The sequence below is a fragment of the Anabrus simplex genome, chromosome 2 (genome assembly GCF_040414725.1).
Source record: "Anabrus simplex isolate iqAnaSimp1 chromosome 2, ASM4041472v1, whole genome shotgun sequence".
In the NCBI taxonomy this organism is placed as follows: Eukaryota; Metazoa; Arthropoda; class Insecta; order Orthoptera; family Tettigoniidae; genus Anabrus; species Anabrus simplex.
This window is the reverse complement of record NC_090266.1, coordinates 312,649,613-312,668,561: the sequence shown is the minus strand read 5'-3', so window position 1 is coordinate 312,668,561 and position 18,949 is coordinate 312,649,613. Positions and strand designations below refer to the sequence as shown.

Genomic DNA, 18,949 nt, shown 5'->3' with positions numbered 1-18,949 from the left:
AAGGGAAATAAGAAAATTAAAAAGAAAATTTAGAATAGTAAACAGGAAAATCAAAGAGGGTAGGGAGAGTAGAGAAACTAGAAAACAGCTAATGGGGGAACTGAATAGAATGAAAAAGGAAGCAAAAGAGAATTATATGAATGGCATTCTTCAAGAGCGTAATGACCACAAAGGGAAATGGAAAAAGCTGTATTCATATATCAGGAATCAAAAAGGAAAAGGAATCCAAATTCTTACAATGATGGGAGAAGGGGGTGAACACTATTTAACAGATACTGAGAAAGCAAATCTATTTAGTAGGGAATTTAGAGATTCAGTAGATGATTGTCAAGAGTTGGAAACCGAAACAGAAGATAGGGAGGGAGAGACACAGAGGGAAACAAGAATCTTCTCATTCACAAATGAAGATATTTAAAGAGAAATCCAACTGCTTCAGCAAGGAAAAGCAGCAGGAAGTGATCAAATTACTGGGGAGATATTAAAGACAATGGGGTGGTACATAGTGCCTTATTTAAAATTTCTCTTTGACTATGTCATAAATAATAGTGTAATACCAAAGGAATGGAAGGAATCAATAATAACACCAATTTATAAAGGAAAGGGTGATAAAAGGAAACCAGAGAACTACAGACCAATCAGCCTGACCAATATAGTTTGTAAAATACTGGAGAGTTTAATATCAAAGTACATCAGAGGGATATGTGATGATAAAAATTGGTTCATGAGGAGCCAGTATGGATTTAGAAAGAAATTTTCTTGTGAGGCACAACTGGTGGGATTTCAGCAGGACATATCAGATCAGTTGGATTCAGGAGGTCAGTTAGATTGCATGGCCATAGATCTTTCCAAAGCCTTTGATAGAGTGGAGCATGGAATATTATTAAAGAAATTGGAGGGAATAGGATTGGACGTAAGGGTCACACGTTCGATAAAAACATTTCTAAATTCAAGGGTTCAGAAAGTCAAAGTAGGAAATAATGTATCTCAGGAAGAGAAAGTTTGGAAGGGAATTGCACAGGGTAGTATAATCGGTCCGTTACTTTTCTTAATATATGCAAATGATTTAGGGAACAATATAACATCAAAAATAAGATTGTATGCAGATGACATAATTGTTTATAGAGAAATAAACAACATTGAGGATTGTTCAGAATTACAAAGGGACCTTGAAAGTATCCAACAATGGGTTGAAGAAAATAATATGAAGGTTAATGGAGGCAAATCAACTGTTACAACTTTTACAAACAGGAGCTTTAAAACTGAATTTGATTATTCTTTAGATGAGGTAGTTATCCCAAAAGATGGCAAGTGCAAATACTTAGGTGTGAGATTTGAAAGTAATTTGCACTGGAAGAGTCATGTTGATGACACTGTTGGGAAAGCATACAGATCGTTACATGTCATAATGAGGCTACTTAAAGGATGTAACAAAGAATTAAAAGAAAAAAGTTACTTGAGTATGGTTTGTCCATTATTGGAATATGCAAACAGTGTTTGGGATCCTCACCAAGAATACCTAATAAAAGAAATAGATAGTGTGCAGAGGAAAGCAGCAAGATTTGTAACAGGGGATTTCAGGAGAAAAAGTAGTGTATCAGAAATGTTAAAGGAACTTGGGTGGGAAACTTTAAGTAAGAGAAGGGAGAAAACTAGACATAGGATTATATAGAGCCTATACAAGAGAAGAAGCATGGGGAGATATCCGTGAGAGGCTTCAGTTGGAAAATAATTATATCGGCAGGACTGACCACAAATATAAAATTAGAAGGAATTTTAGCAGAAGCGATTGGGGTAAATTTTCATTCATTGGGAAGGGCGTGAAGGAGTGGAACAGTTTACCAGGGGTAGTGTTTGATCCTTTTCCAAAATCTGTACAGATATTCAAGAAGAGAATAAACAGCAACAGAGAAAATAAATGAAGTGTTAAAGGGCACTCGACCAGTGCAGGTTATTGTAAATTTAAAAAAAAAAAAAAAAAGTGTGTGAATAAATTAATTCCATCCCCTCATCTAAGGAGTTTGGACAGCCAAAGTAGGGGACTGCCTGTAGGGGTGAAGTACAGTGGGGACTTCGAGGGCCCTGGGACCGCTACGGTAGCTGTGAAGGCCCTTCAGGAACTCTGAAAAGTGGTGGCAAAAGGGGTCCGGTTAAGACGCAGCAGGTCGTTATGCTACTTAGGTTCCAGAACGGGTAAAAAAAAAAAAAAAAAAAAAAAAGTAAATAAATGCAATGTAAATATTAATCTTATACCAGTTGTACAGTACCATTTGAAGTAATTCCACATACTGTATATCAGTTGACTATATTTGTAAGTAGTACAGGAGATATTATAAGTAGAATTTTGTAAACGATATAAATTTATTAAGGATGAGCTGTGTGTTTAATAGAAAACATTGTTAGCGTAAATTGTAAAATATTGTATTATAGGAAAATTTTGTTCTCTTGTTAATTTAATATTTAGTGCTTGACAATAATGTATTTTAGTGTACCATTTGCCACCGAGGTAGACACCTCATTTGCAAATAAAGAGATCTGATTGATTGATTGATTGGATTTGAAAGCCAGCGCCTCAACCATCTGGGACACTCAGCCCGGCAGGTAACCAACTGACAGACCAGTGGTCGTAATGCAGTGAACATTGCACGAGGTGGAGTGGCAAGCTCTGCTCGCAAGGTATACGTGTGTATTACACTGTAATATAGTGGTTATAAATCAAAGCTGTTTGCATTTTAACCAATTTCTCCTTGAAGCAGAATGCTTGAGCTTTCAAATGATACACCTTGAACCCCATTGTTCTCTGAAATTCAAGTGATATTCCAAGGAATGTTTATCTCTGCCGCCAGATGCAACTGCTGAGTTTGTCTGCTATCTAATGACTACTGTGCACACTTTCTGCATTACATCTTTCTTTTCATCTCAGAGAAGAACAAGACTCTCAACACGATCATTAATTCTGTCGACCAAGGGCTCTCGAGATAGTTTTTCCTGCAATATATTTTCTGATCACACGCTGCCTCCAATTTGCTCAGCCGCAAGAGGAGATGGCTTCTAAAACCAAGTGCAGGTTACTGTGTGGGGAAATGAAGATGCTTTAGGAGAATAGGTGCGCGATTCCACCGGGAAGTTAATTTGATTCATATGGTGATTTGAGCGATGTGGATTACCGTTAATGTAGGCTAAGACCTTGGTTCGGAATTCGATACGAGTGATAGTGCGCAAAATGTTATTGTGCATATCATTGCTAATACATTTTGATCTGAGAACATGCTTAATTACATAGGTCAAAGAGAATATTTCATTGGGAACACAGGACTTAAGAACAAACAAACTGAGGAATGTGATGGTGTCAAAGTTTTTTTTTTCCCTATTTGCTTTACGTCGCACCGACACAGATATGTCTTATGGCGACGATGGGATAGGAAAGGTCTAGGAATTGGAAGGAAGCGGCCGTGGGCTCAATTAAGGTACAGCCCCGGCATTTGCCTGGTGTGAAAATGGGAAACCACGGAAAACCATCTTCAGGGCTGCCGACAGTGGGGCTCGAACCCACTATCTCCCGATTACTGGATACTGGCCGCACTTAAGAGACTGCAGCTATCGAGCTCGGTATCAAAGTTTTTAAGATGTTCTTTATAGATAAATCAGTAGAACCTATAGTGCGTGAAACAGATACGTATGCTGAGCAAAGAATACGAGTTTGGGCCTTACTCTTACTACTTCGTTCCACAATGCGAGACAGGAAGCCAGAAGGATGAGAAATACGTTGTCATTTGCTCTTTTCATGCTTATGGGTATAATACAAAAGCCTCTGCTACGAAGCTACTTTTCTAAAAATTCTATTTTGTCACTGCCAAACATTGGGTCTGTTATGTCAATGGACAGATTTGAATCAATTACTAACTTTATGCATTTTGACAGCAATTAATCAGTTGATGCATATCAGTGACCTCCCAAACTTCTGAAAATGTATCCAGTTTTTCCCTACCTAAAATATAAGTTCCACACTTTGTACTTACCAGAAGAGAACACTGGAGTTGACAGGTCACTAATTTTATGGCGGCATAGGTTGTCCTTTGGGCAATATGCTTTCCTAAAGTCCACAAAATTTGTCATAAAATCCTAAGAATTGTGGAAGTGTAGTTCAGGCTATCTTTGGTCATTTATTTTATATATAGGGAAAGACACCATATTTGAAATGACACATTAATCAACAGATACAACAAAAACTTCATCTATTGTTTTATCTTTTTAACTAAGAATGCACATTGTGGATGAATAATTATTATAATGCACCTGCTTTGGCCTCATGTTACTTGTAAAATAACTGAAAATTGAATATGTGGAAACTTTGTGCCTCAACATAAAGCATTTACCGCAAGATGTGATCGACAGGAAATTACGAGGGGGGTTTACAGCTTGGTATACGACCAGCTTTCCACACTAAAGTGGCATGATAAAGTTGTTACAATGATCTCAACATTCTATGGGGAAGAAAGAGTCACAAAGAAAACAAAGCATAATGATGAAAAAGGAAATCCTGTTTCTGTTGCCAACTAAGCTCACCGGACAAAAACTTAGTCTCCCTGGAGAAATCATAACAAGCATCGTGTAACTCCGCCTCTGGACTTGGTAACTGCCTGGATTGCATCAGGAAATGAGTCCACAAAGTTGTGCAGGTACGCTGCATCCAGTTTAACCCATTCACTGAAGATTTGATTGCGCAAATCCACCAAATTACGGGAATGCTGATGTTGGCTATTTACCAGCTGTTCCAACATGTCCCAGAGATTTTCAATGGGGTTCACGTCAGGTGATTTTGCAGGCCAATCGAGATGTAATAGGGTGGGGGAGTGTTCATAAAACCAGTCGCATATGCGTCTAGCCTGATGAACTTTGCTGTTATCTTGAAAAATCGGGGTATCAATTGCATACTCATCATGCAGATGTTGACTGAATGTTTAAACATTCTAGTAAATCTTTTTTTATTTAACAATATACAAATAAAAAATCATAAAGTCGGATAATAACAAAGCACATAGCGGAGAACATTCTCTTGTTTGTGGTGGACTTAAAACGGGATAATATGAAACCTGAGAATTCTTGCCAAGAAAAACGGCAAATGTAGATGTAGGATACAAAACTTGTGGGATGTTCCCTGCTGGCCAGAATCATCCAAAATGTTTTAATAAACATGCTAGTTCATGTCAGTGGTCACCTCAGTGAGTGTGCCCAATCCATGATACGAAAAACACCCCCAAAACATCACAAACCCACCTCTGGCTTGAACCTGACCTTGTACACATCCAAAAGAAATGCTTCATTTAGCCTTTGGTGCACTCGATGATATGCATCATTGGAATACAGGCATAAATGTGATTCATCAGACCACATTACATTCTGCCAGTCAGCTACTGGCAACGTTCGATAATTTCCAACCCACTAACCCACTGAAGACAGGCAGCTTTATGTGCCTGTGTGAGCAATGGTCTCTTGCAAGGTGACCGACTCCAAAGGTTCATTGCATGCAGTTACCATCGCAGTGTTCTCTTGCGAACAGGTTGCGATGGACCTTTATTCACTGACTGTAGTAATTCCTGTGGGGTTTGGAAGCGATTCTGATTCACAATTACAGTACATACAATCAGTTTCATATTGGTTCCGTACTGATGTCAACTATACAAACATTAAAATGTTATAGATACACCTATTCAATACTTCATTTAATCAGCGACATCAGTGACGAGTCACCTGTTAAAAATTAGAAGTACATGTTTCATCCAAATGTTGGACATCTTCAACTACTATAAATAGATGTATAAGCCCTAGAACATCCAAAGGGGCCAGCAGGGAACATCCCACAGTTTTGTATCCTACATCTATGATTGCTGTTTTGCTTGGCAAGAATTCTCAAGTTTCATATTATCCTGTTTGAAGTCCACTACACACAAGAGAACATTCTCCGCTATGCGCTTTGTTATTACCTGACATTACAAGTTTTGATTCGTATATTGTTAAATGAAAGATTTACTTGAAGATTTTGATCAATCAAGACGTAATGCCGTAACACATCGATGAATGTTTTAAGATTTTTATGTGGATTGTTGTTGCATTCAGTGAGAGAATGATTACCTAGTTGTACTTCCTCTTAAAACAAAACTCACCACCTTGTATTCAGTGAACCTAATGTTTCATGACTAGATAGACATGTTAATCCATTCATAGAATTTGTTTGATTTGGTTAATCTACAATGATTGCCAACAAGGAAGTTAGGATTTCCCTCATTTAACCCTGTAACATTTTAAATGAAAATGTTTTAGTCTTATATAATTTCTAGTAGATGAAGATGTCCAATATTTGGATGAAACATGTACTACTAACTTTTAAATGAAGTATTGAATAGGCTGATCTATAACATTTTAATGTATGTATATTTCATTCACAAGCCGTGAAACGTGTCTCCGGTTCCCCTCTGTCAGGAAATTTTTTTCAGATCACAATTTTGACACGTTTCATGGCCACGTGTACTACACCACTGCTTGTTGACACGTTGAACAGTCCGCTGTGAAACATCAACAAATCCACTAACACATGATTGCCCCTTTTTGCCACTCTGTCACAACATTACACCTACCCATGTTGACGTACACTGTCCGCTTGAAACATCAATGTCTCACTGATCGCTACTGCCTTGTGCTCACATAGAAGCAGTGAGCATGTGGTTGAGCAAGGGACTTGTTCGATGCACCATCTGTACAGGCTTAACAATCCATCTGTGAGTGCGCACTACGGTAACTAATTTTTTGTCCGGTGCTTGGTACGTCAGGATGTTTGCATTTTAGATTTTTTTTTTTTTTGCTAGTTGCTTTACGTCGCTCCGACACAGATAGGTCTTATGGCGACAATGGGACAAGGAAAGGCTAGGAGTGGGAAGGAAGCGGCCGTAGCCTTTATTAAGGTACAGCCCCAACATTTGCCTGGTGTGAAAATGGGAAACCACAGAAAACCATTTTCAGGGCTGCCGACAGTGGGGTTCGAACCTACTATCTCCCGAATACTGGATACTGGCCGCACTTTAGTGACTGCAGCTATCGAGCTTGGTTATTTCAGAATTTCCTTGAGGCGGAGAAATAAAAATAAGTCTTCAGGCACCATATTTGGGGAGTATGGTGGATGTTCAAGAACAGTTACGTGCCGCTAAGCCAAGAAACTGCACACACAGATCGCAGTGTGTGGGCAGGTGTTGTCGTGGAGGAGACTTCACTTTCAAGTACTACACAACTCTGGCCAAACGCGCCGGATGCGTTCTTCGTACGCTGTGGTGTTGACTGTTTGACCCTCTGGTATGAATTCCTGGTGGATGATACCATTCTGTTGAAAAAGGTGATCAATAGTGTTTTGACCCTTGATTTATAGGCAGCTCTTTTTGGGACATACTTTATAGACACCATGCCAGTGATAGTCGCTTGGTCTCTGGACTGAACAGGTAGTACAAGCTCTGATCGCCTGTGATAATGGTTTTCACAAAAGACTGATCTCTGTCACATGGGTCAATGTAATCTCCAGCAATTTCCATTTTTGTTGCCATCTGCTCGTCAGTCAATGTGCGTGGCACAAACGCAGAACATCTTCTGCTTACCAAATTGTTGTCAATGATGGTGTTCGTATTGTCCTTGTTAATCCCTAACTCCTCTGATATCCTTCTCAGCGACAGTCGCTGATTTTGTGTCAGTATCCATTGCACTTGCTCAATATTTTCTGCATTTCTGCTTGTTGATGGTCAGCCCGGATATGAAGAATCCTCAATTTTCCTATCCATCTCAAAAGCATCTGAACCAGTCATATACACATTTTATGCTTATGATTTCTATTCCGAACAAGTGCATCAACATCACATGTGTATCCGATGCAGTCTTTCCTTTTTTTTTGGCTATTTGCTTTACGTCGCACCGACACAGATATGTCTTATGGCGACGACGGGATAGGAAAGGTCTAGGAGTTGGAAGGAAGCAGCTGTGGCCTTAATTAAGGTACAGCCCCAGCACTTGCCTGGTGTGAAAATGGGAAACCACAGAAAACCATTTTCAGGGCTGCCGACAGTGGGATTTGAACCCTCTATCTCCCGGATGCAAGCTCACAGCCGCATGCTGCTCACCGCATGCTGCTCACCGCACGGCCAACTTGCACGGTACATCAGACGCCAGAGAATGCACTAAGGCACCTCTCCTTTCTCTCCGTCATGACGATTTTGGTAATTTTGTTTCTGATAGCAAATACAACAGTGTATAAAAATTAAAATCCTTCTGATTCATTTATTAAAATCACTAACATACAAGTTACAACTACTTTATTATCCATTAATAAATTAAAGGGTCATCAGAAAAAATTAATACAACTGTACACATTTATTACACAAACCAAAATTCTTCAATTCACTTCTAAAACCATTTCCAACAATGTTTACTTACTCTTTGTGAAACCGAAGCTGTACTTGAAGCATCATCTGAAATAGAAGAAATATGAAAATATCACAGATCATAGAAATCAGAGATGGATAAGCTAAACAAATTGGCAAATACCTTCAATTGTTCTTGTATAGTGCTCTCATTTTACAAGGAAACTCCAATCATTCTGCCGTTGGCCAACTTCCGTCTCTCTCAACTTCAGTGTAACAGGTAACAGGCATCAAAAGGAGGAAACTAGATTACAGTAGAACCTGGATCACACTTTCCAGCAGGGAGCATGTTCGGTTATTCGGCAAATCAAGACAAGTAGAGAATAAAATGATAAATAACCTCCAAAATTTAAATACAGTATTATTACAATTACTGCACATGCATACAGGTTTATTACTCACCATTTATTTCAGATACTGTTGAAAATACTGCACATGTATACAGCTTTATTACTCACCATTTATTTCAGATACTGTTGAAAATTACCGCCTCCTGCACTAAGACATGCCTAACATCACTTAATCAAATTATTTGCCACTTTCTGTAATTTCGCTTCAGTAATACACTGTATTGCATGTGTTATTTTGGCCTTTAGACCTTCTATAATATGGGGATTATTTTGGTAAATTCTGCCCTTTAGGGGTTCCCCAAAGACAAACACAGTAAACATGTACTAAGTATCTGGTAAAAAAAAATGGACGTAGAATTAAGTGACATGGGCTGTGGCACTTGTCCTTCTGAAAATATCCATAGTCCCTTTCTAACTGTGTCAGTTTATTAAAAGAATGGACACAAAACTGTTCTCGCATACATATCTGAATTCAAGCGGTCCTAAAAAATATAGGCCCAATTATCTGCCACGAGTTCATGACACACCATAACCCTTTTTGAATGGAATGCAATGGGACTTCATATACAATATATGGTATCTCAGTACTCCACAATCGCATACTTTGAGAGGTTATGTGTCCAGAAAGATGGAACCATACCTCGTCAGACATCAACATTAACTGTGAATCCAAATTTTGATTCTAAATGCTTCCTATTAATAATATTGACCATAATGGCCAGTATCGGGTCCGTATTGACTTAATCACAGTAAATATAGTGATGGATGATCCCCCTAGTCAACACTGACCCTATAAAGTTCATATCAACCTGGCTGCATAAACACACATTCACAGAGGATATCGGCTGGACAACGTTTTATATCATTTTATATTATTCTTAATATCACCCTACTTGAATTTTACAAGAAAGTATTGGAATACCAAGGACACAGTGATGGCACATCACAACAGAATTCAGTGCTCAACATTTTATTCACATAGACATCAGCCTACTGTTTTATTGTATATGACAAGATGGAATTTAATTCCATGCCACCATCCATCAATTTTTACCATGTTACATTGTACTTGCCATAGTTTTAGATTTCTTAAAAGGGGCCCCCATTTTCACTAGGTCTTTTTGTATACATGAATTTTAACTAGCTAAAGAAGAGAATTGCATTTTCTTGAAACATGTACTAGATATAATGTAAATGTGAAAGGTAAATATAAATTTTATTTTAACACATTGTATTGATTAGGCAGATCATCCATCACTATATTTACTGTAAATGCTTCCACGAAATCACTCACGGAACCATATTCTCGCGGATAAATCTGCCTGGTGAAGTTACTGCACATATTTTATACGGTCAAAATTTAAGTTTGTTTCCTGCGATAGACAATTAAGTGATTTTTCCCTGGGACTTGCTTCTCACCGTACTTGAATATCCCCATATTTATCTTCAGTTAAAACAACTCCTTTCCTCTTTCTATGTACATCACAACAGAACATGTTGTATGTAACCTTTTCGTCAACTCCGAAACCCAGGATTCTGTAGGAATGCTGGTCAGGATATTTATGTGCAAATCTCAGAACACATCTTCTATAATTATCTTTCTTTACATTATATTCCTAAAAATAAATTTGCCATTTAACTGAATACAACATTTTCCTATAGATTACATAATACACAAGCAACAGTCGCAGACACATTCCGGTACAATTCTCGGAAGAAACTAACAGCTGGGATATTTTCCACCTGTCCCCTGGTTTCCCATGCTGCAGCTGAGAGAGCTGGAAGTTGGTTAGTGGCAGCGTGATTTGAAGTTTCCTTGTAAAATAAAAGCACTGTAAAATTCCAAGCACACACTTAAAGATTCTAATTACTAAGGAACCGACAATATAATCATATATCTCATAATGTGGAGAGAAAACACGTCACTGTCTGTACATTTTAAATATTTGCTTCATAGATGGTCTTTATCTCTGATCAGGATTACAAAGGTTGAAAATAGCTTCATATCAATTTTTGTCTGCCTAACTGTAATGACATCAGCGCGAAAAGTGAAAAATAATTTCTTGTACCGCAGCATTATTAAGTTCAGGGATAGCCAGGGTGTGCACTAAGCTATACAGGGTCTCAATGTAAGCCAAGACTGTTGAAGCTGCATTTTTAATCTCCAATTGGGGTTCTGAAGTACGGGAGCTGAGCGCATAGTTCTTGACCTCGCAAGCAGCCTGCACATGTTTGACCTGGCAAGCATCAGTCGCCAGTCTGAATCTCAGCTGTTAACATGATGAGACAGTTTTTTTTATTTATTTGCTTTACATCACACCAACGCAGATAGGTCTTATGGCGACAATGGGAGAAGAAAGGCCTAGGAGAGGGAAGGAAGTGACCATGGCCTTAATTAAGGTACAGCCCCAGCATTTCCCTGGTGTGAAAAATGGGAAACCACGGAAAACCATCTTTCAGTGCTGCCAACAGTGGGGTTCAAACTCACAATCTCCCGAATGCAAGCTGATAGCTATGTGAACCAAGCTGCGTAGCCACTTGCTTGGTGAGACGGTTGTTACTGCAACACTGTATTGTTGTATGTAAAAATTCTAAAACATCTTAATGGTCATATGATCAGTCATAACTCTCGCTATTGGTGAGCAGAAAATCCTAATGGTGTTTAGTGTGCTGTTAGTACAAGACAAATAATTGGCCCTATTCTTTATTTTTCAGGACGACAGTAAATGCCGAGAGGTAACAAGATTACATTTGACGCTGTTCTTCCATCAGTTAACGCAAAAAGAAGAAGAAAACTGTATGGGTGGTTTCAACAAGATTCAGACCCTGCTCATACAGCAGAAGATTCCCTTCTTACAATCTCGGAAGTGTTTGCAGACAGAGTGATCAGTGCTGGTCTATTTCCCCCTTGTTCTCCAGATCTAGCCGTATGTGATTTTTACTTGTGGGGTAAACTGAAAGAAAAAGTGTATTGAACAAATCCTCACACACTGGAGGAACAGAAAGAAAATATTCACAAATTAAATTAGAAACATTACAGTGGCAGAATTCACTCGCGTCAGCCAGAATGTGGTTACCAGGTACAATGTCAGTATAACGCAGGAAGGAAGACACTTACAGCATCTTTTATAAGGTAAGATTCCATATAAGATTGTATACACGCTTAAAGCAGAGCAGTCGCGTGCAACAAAAGTTCGGCTGAGGCAGCTCCCGTAGCAGAGAGTACAAGCACCATGCGTTCGGTCTGAGTTTATATGAGAGACCCTGTATTTATTTTATTGGCATACAGTGGTGTAGCAATATTAAGAGAACAAAAGCAAGAAATATCAAATTTCCCTTTCAATATTAGCTGTACTGAAAAAATAACTGTACATAATAAAAGTTGTGCAGAATATAATTTCCAGTTTTTTAATGTTTCATGAATTCTTACACAAGGAATAATAACTACAACAACACAGATATTCTTGATTATTACATTTTTCACAAATTTCAAAATATCTCCTGAAATATTAGTTCTATCTGAAAATCATACATAACAAAAGCTATAGAAACCATAATTTCCAATCATTTACATCTCACACACTTTCAGTATGCCTTATGACAGTGCAGATATTCTCAATTTTGAAGATTAGTGCAAAATCAACCGAAGTTGAATGTACCAGACATGGAATGCGGTTTATTCGTAATGATAATGAGCTAACTGGTGGTGGTGGTGGTTGACACTGTGTTTAAAAGATGCAAATCTACAAGGTCATCAGCACATATTGATCAGGGAGATGAAGGAGGTGACCCTTGAAATTAGAAGGAAAAATGTTAGGGATAATAAGAGAAAGGGAGTCATAAAAAGTTCAGAAAATGAAACGCCCTTGATCTTGAATGCTTTAATACGTCTGAGCCAGATAAAGATAATGAGATGGCATACAATGTTCTAAGACCCTAAAATAATCACATCAAGGAAGAGAGGAGAAAAAGGAATAATAAGAAAGGGCGTTGAAAGCCCAGGTCACAAATGCCCTAAAATCACTGTGCTAGAAGAAAATAAAATATGATGGCTTACAACATCCTAAATCTGTAAAACACATCTACAACAACAGTAAACTTACTATCGTCGTTAGATGAGATGAGCTCCATCTCTTCTGGTGCCACTCTTCTCCAATAGATGGCATTACTCTTTCAATCACAGAAACTAACCCATTGACAGCTGATTGGCACTATCGCTAGAACACAAAACCTCGTCATTTTGACTACGGCGATTGGGAAAAAATTAGATATTTGCACTGTCTCCGCGCACCACATTGCTGTCCATTGTAATACCTTCCTAGCTCATCATAAATGTTGTTGTGATGAGTAGTATTCCGTGATCTGTTCATTCACAAGAAAATAATTGAATATCGAGTCGTAAATTTTACGAGCCTTTATATTTACACTAGCTGATGTACCCATGCTTCGCTATGGGATTCTCAGAAAGACTGACTTGGTGGTTTTCCTAACTGAATTCAACATAGGTCATTACAAAAACGTCAGTAGGAATGTAGCGATTGAAAGCAATGTTATCATATAAAATATCCGATCAAATGAAAAACCGCACACTTTCTCACTTTCAACGAACAGTACTATGGTGCCGATCTAAGAGTCCAAAGTTCCAGAGTTGGAATAACCAGGTCGCAGACTGCCGTGAACACTCCTCTGTCATTATTCCGTTAAATATGCACACTACTCATTCCAATCAGTTGCTCAGAGTCGGGATTGTATAGCTCGAATACTATGATGAACCAGTGTGTTACGTACCAAATATATCAGAAAATGTATGAACCAGAGGAATGGCATGCTAAAGAAGAAAGTTATCTTACTTCCCAGCCACTTCCCGCCAATATAGAGGCAGGCTGTTACAGTCGGTATGACCAGGCGAGTTGGCCGTGTGGTTAGGGGCGCGCAGCTGTGAGCTTGCATCCGGGAGATAGTGGATTCGAACCCCACTGCCGGCAACCCTGAAGATGGTATTCCATGGTTTCCCATTTTCATACCAGTCACACCAGGCTGTACCTTAAAGCCAAGGCCGCTTCCTTCACACCACTATTCATTTCCTATCCCATCGTCGCCATAAGACCTACCTGTGTCAGTGCGACGTCAAGCAAATTAAAAAAAACCTCGGTACGCTGCAGTAATCCTATCTATTGGGGATGAGAGGAAACAGAAGACAAAAAGCACATCACAACAAACAATGGTCAATGTAATGTTATTGTTGATAAAGTTTATGAGCTTTCTATATTGCAGGCCTTCACATTAGTTTTCTTTCGACTCTGTGATATTAGGGAGTCTTACAAAATTATTTATATCGTAGAATGTAGTTCCTTATTCTTAGACTTTACATACCAATTTTCACTAAATTCTGTTTACCCATTTTCTTGCGACTTGGCGCTGATATGGACTCAGTAACAAAAATTCAAATTCATGAATATCTCTGATTATATGCGGTACAGTAACAATGTATAAGACATAAGTGATCGGAAATTTAATAACTTCTTACATAACTACTACTAACTTACGACATAACTAAAGTTATGTTAGTTATGTAGTATTTATCGATACGACCACTAATTACAAGTAATGAAAATCATTTTTTCCGTATTGAAAGTATCTTAATTTATAATAATATAAGAAATTTATTTTAACTCAACCTATTCAATACAGTACAAGATGTTAACGTATTAGTTAAACATCATTAAAAATTGTTGAGACCACTAATAACATAAATAACTTATTTGAGAATTACATTTCAGGCCTTCCCCTAAACTACCATTTCAATCAGCATGAATAAAATAATTTGTAGCCTAGATTGCAGTGATTCATCATCCGACATTACATACCGATTTTCATTAAATTCTCTTCAGCCGTTTTATCGTGATGCGTGTACATACATACACACACACACACATACATACAGTCAGACAGACAGAAATTACGGAAAAGTAAAAAATGCATTTCCTTGTTACTGTGGACATGACTGATACAGAAATACCATTCATTTCAAGTTCTGAGCAATGTACAGGCAAAACACTTATTTGATATATAGATTACATTCCAGGCCTTCCCCTAAACTACCATTTCACTCGGTGTGAATAATATTATTGATAGCCTAGATTATAGCGACCTATTCCCCGACTTTGCATACCAATTTTCGTGAAGATACGACCACTAATAAAATAAATATTTGACAATTAAATTTTAGGCCTACCCCTAAACTACCATTTTTCTCAGCGTGTGTAGCCTATATTGTAGTGACTTATTTCCCATCTTTGTCTAGCGATTTTCATTAAGACACGACCACTAATAACAAATATTTGAGAATTAAATTTCAGGCCTTCCCCTAAACTACCATTTCACTCAGCGTGATTAAAATAATTTATAGCCTAGATTGTAGCGGTTCATCACTCAACTTTACATTCCGATTTTCATTAAGTTCTCTTCAGCCGTTTTCTCGTGATGCGTGTACATACATACATACATACATACATACATACAGACAGACAGAAATTACGGAAAAGTAAAAAATGCATTTTCTTGTTACGGTGGACATGACCGATACATAAATACCATTCTTTTCAAATTCTGAGCAATGTACAGACAAAACTCTTATTTTATATATATAGATGGTGAAGTTACGGGAAGGTAAGTATTCAGTATAGAATGTTATGCAACTTAAGTTTGTAATGTAAGTAAACAAGGCATTTATACACACATACTATAAATACTAGTCTTTTTCCCATTTTAAGAGTTTTAGATACGTATCCTAAGAGGAAACGATCCGGAGTTTGGTGCGAAAATTGCACTACTGCTTCAAGATACGGAGGGGGAAAGTGATAGTAATGAGTCGAGTGCTGATGAAGAAGAGGACAATATAGAAATAAAGAATATCGTACCAACTGATACCAATGACGAGTGTGTAGAGCTGTCAAATGAACAAGACAATACGTAATCCTACAAAGATCCAGAAGCCAGTGAAGATGAGTGTATAGAATCCTTTCCAAGAAATTCCGAACATTATTATCCAGCTGAGTGTAGCACTCAAAAGACTGTGATGGAGAAACCACTTGAAATCTCGAGCTTGCAGTCTGATCTCCGGATAATGATTCAGGAAGCTTGAGGAGTTAAAGTGGAAGCTGGATCCGGTGACACGAAGAGGACAATTTCCCACATGTCCATCTAAAAAGAGGCGAATGACGTCACACTGCAGTCTGTGTTCGCCGGTGTACTGCAAAGAACACGGTGCAAATCGCTCCCGACGAATGAAACAGTTATGTGCGATCTTTCTTGGACCTTCACAAGCATAAGGAGGACCTAGTGGCATGAAGAGGGCTAACACACTACTATGAAGAGGTGAATAACATCATATTGCAGTCACTCTCAACTGCAAATAATATGATGGCAATAAATGGATAGATTGATCCCGAATGAAGAAAAAGCTGCTGTGTATGATATTTTTTAATATAGTGATGTGTGTGCTGCAAAGTAATAAATGGAAAGTGCAGTTTAATTATTATGAGGTTTTGTGTTTATGTGCTCTTAACGTAGGTTTTGTGTTCTAGGGTTTAAAATCCCCACTTGATTAATTGAAAAACTCCAGTCTCAAGCGCCCTTTATTAATTTTTGTGGATGATTATGCTGTTCTGAATACTTCTGACACACTTAAACATAGGACGGTTGTACAAAAAATCTCTCGTACGGTTTATCATTCTACCTACTCTGCTGATATGACTTATCAAATGTTCAGAGAATTCCCCATTTAAAAAGCTTTCAAGTGTTTCATGGCCCCAAAATCAAAGTTGCTTTTAAGCACAGCTTTATTAAACATGTTCAATTCTAACCGGCCTCTATCTCCTCAACATGAATACTCTTTTCATTTGTTTCCACCTGAATATACCAACAATCATTCCTGCTATTTCATTTTTCCCGTATCTCCAGGTTATATGCTATTATTTTTTTCAAGTTGCTTTATGTCGCACCTACACAGATAGGTCTTATGGCACCATAGCCACAGGCTCTCCAGTTTTACATGGAATCTGAATCACAGGGACATTCCTTTTCATTTACAAAATCCCACATGCATTGGTCAAGATTCAAACTGTGGCTGTTTTGATGGAAAGCCAATGACAGAACTTAACCTCACAAAGGATTCAGCTACTTCTATGTTCAGCAGTATAATCTCAGTTCAGACCAATAGTATTTAAGGGCGTTAATAAGAGACTGCCATACGTACACCTGTATATTTGCTGGATTTTATAATTGCTATTTAAAAGGGTCAAGCATTAAGGTCATCAGCCCTTCAGGAATTTAAAATAGATGTACAAGCAAATTAACAGATTAAAAGAATGAAATTCAACAACTCATATTCTAAAATTTAATTCATAAAATCAATACACTGCAAAATCTTTCCTATAAACAGCCAATTATTATAATTTCCTTTTGACCACATTCATCCATCATAACCTGGGTTTTCATTTCAGTGTAAGGAAGTTTCGCCCCATTACTTTCACCCCGAGGTTAGTACACCCACAGCCATTTCATATCATCATTTTCACCCTACATTTGTTTTCACCCACTGTTGTTTGTTACCATAATTTCTGAAGAAATATTGAATGGCATATTACATAAAATCTAAAAAGGGTGGAACATTTTATCATATGAAGGGGAGAGAGAGAGAGAGATAGAGAGAGAGACACACACACACTCTCTCTCTCTCTCTCTCTCTCTCAGAGAGAGGGGGGGGGGGCATCAAAAATGAACACACTGGGTATGCACCAGAAAACCTGCTTGTTAGTGCTATATTTAAAAAAAAAAAAAAAAAAAAAAAAAAGACTTGACATTATGAAGGTATGTGAACACGAACATACTCCAGATCAAGACCAAGTTATTTTGAGCCAAATAAAAAAAATTAAAGAGAGTGGCAGAAACTCATCCTGAAGTAGGATCTAGAAGTTTAGTAAATAGAGAACTGGGAAATCTGCCATTAGATTCAGCTGCCCTCGCACAGCTAAGGCCACCTTTGGCAAGCCTTGTAAATCGGACTCGTGAATCATATCTTCCTCAAAAACCTTGTTGGAACTTGGCAAAATTGCACCTCAGTGTACTGTGACTTCGAAAGGCGAGTTTCCTCTTATCTGATTATCTGCATGAAATTGAACAGGACAGTGATGTCGTTTTCACAATAAAGCAAAATTTAAAGTACCTTCCCAGATCAAGCACATGATTCATGGATGGGACACACAAAATCACCCCTGCTATTGCCATTTTTATGCAGCTTTTTACAGTTCATGGCTGGGTGCAATTATGAGAAGCAAGAAACAGAAAATCTATAAGTTTGTTCTACAAAAGGTAAAAGAGAAGTAGAGAAATGAATATTAATCTTCACAACTTGCCAATTTTTTTCTGGCTAGTTGCTTTATGTCACACCGACACAGATAAGTCTTATGGCAACGATGGGACAGGGAAGGGCTAGGAGCGGGAAGGAAGCGGCCATGGCCTTAATTAAGGTACAGCCCCAGCATTTGCCTGGTGTGAAAATGGGAAACCAATGAAAACCATCTTCAGGGCTGCTGACAGTGGGGTTCGAACCTACTACCTCCCGAATACTGGTTACTGGCCACACGTAAGCGACTGCATCTATCGAGCTCGGTCTTCGCAACCTAGAAACCACTGTGCTCGATAAAGGCACATCACACTATATGTTGTTGTTGAATCATCAGTCCATAGACTGGTTTGATGCAGCCCTCCATGCCACCCTATCCTGTGCTAACCTTTTCATTTCTACGTAACTATTGCATCCTACATCTGCTCTAATCTGTTTGTCATATTCATACCTTGGTCAACCCCTACCGTTCTTGCCACCTACACTTCCTTCAAAAACCAACTGAACAAGTCCTGGGTGTCTTAAGATGTGTCCTATCATTCTATCTCTTCTTCTCGTCAAATGTAGCCAAATCGATCTCCTCTCACCAATTCGATTCAGTATCTCTTCATTCGTGATTCGATCTATCCATCTCACCTTCAGCATTCTTCTGTAACACCACATTTCAAAAGCTTCTATTCTCTTTCTTTCTGAGCTAGTTATCGTCCATATTTCACTTCCATACAATGCCACGCTCCACA

The 18,949-nt window shown here is 38.3% G+C and overlaps 1 protein-coding gene across 4 annotated transcripts in view; it reads right to left on the bottom strand.

The window, feature by feature from the left end:
• Positions 1–18,949, bottom strand: part of Magi (membrane associated guanylate kinase, WW and PDZ domain containing protein magi) — a 670,891-nt gene that overhangs the window by 159,901 nt on the left and 492,041 nt on the right. For all 4 annotated transcript variants that reach the window (XM_068226155.1, XM_067140637.2, XM_068226156.1 and 1 more), the window contains one exon: positions 8,467–8,501. In XM_068226155.1, coding sequence (XP_068082256.1) covers positions 8,467–8,501 — 35 coding nt within the window. The remainder of the gene's footprint in view (positions 1–8,466; positions 8,502–18,949) is intronic.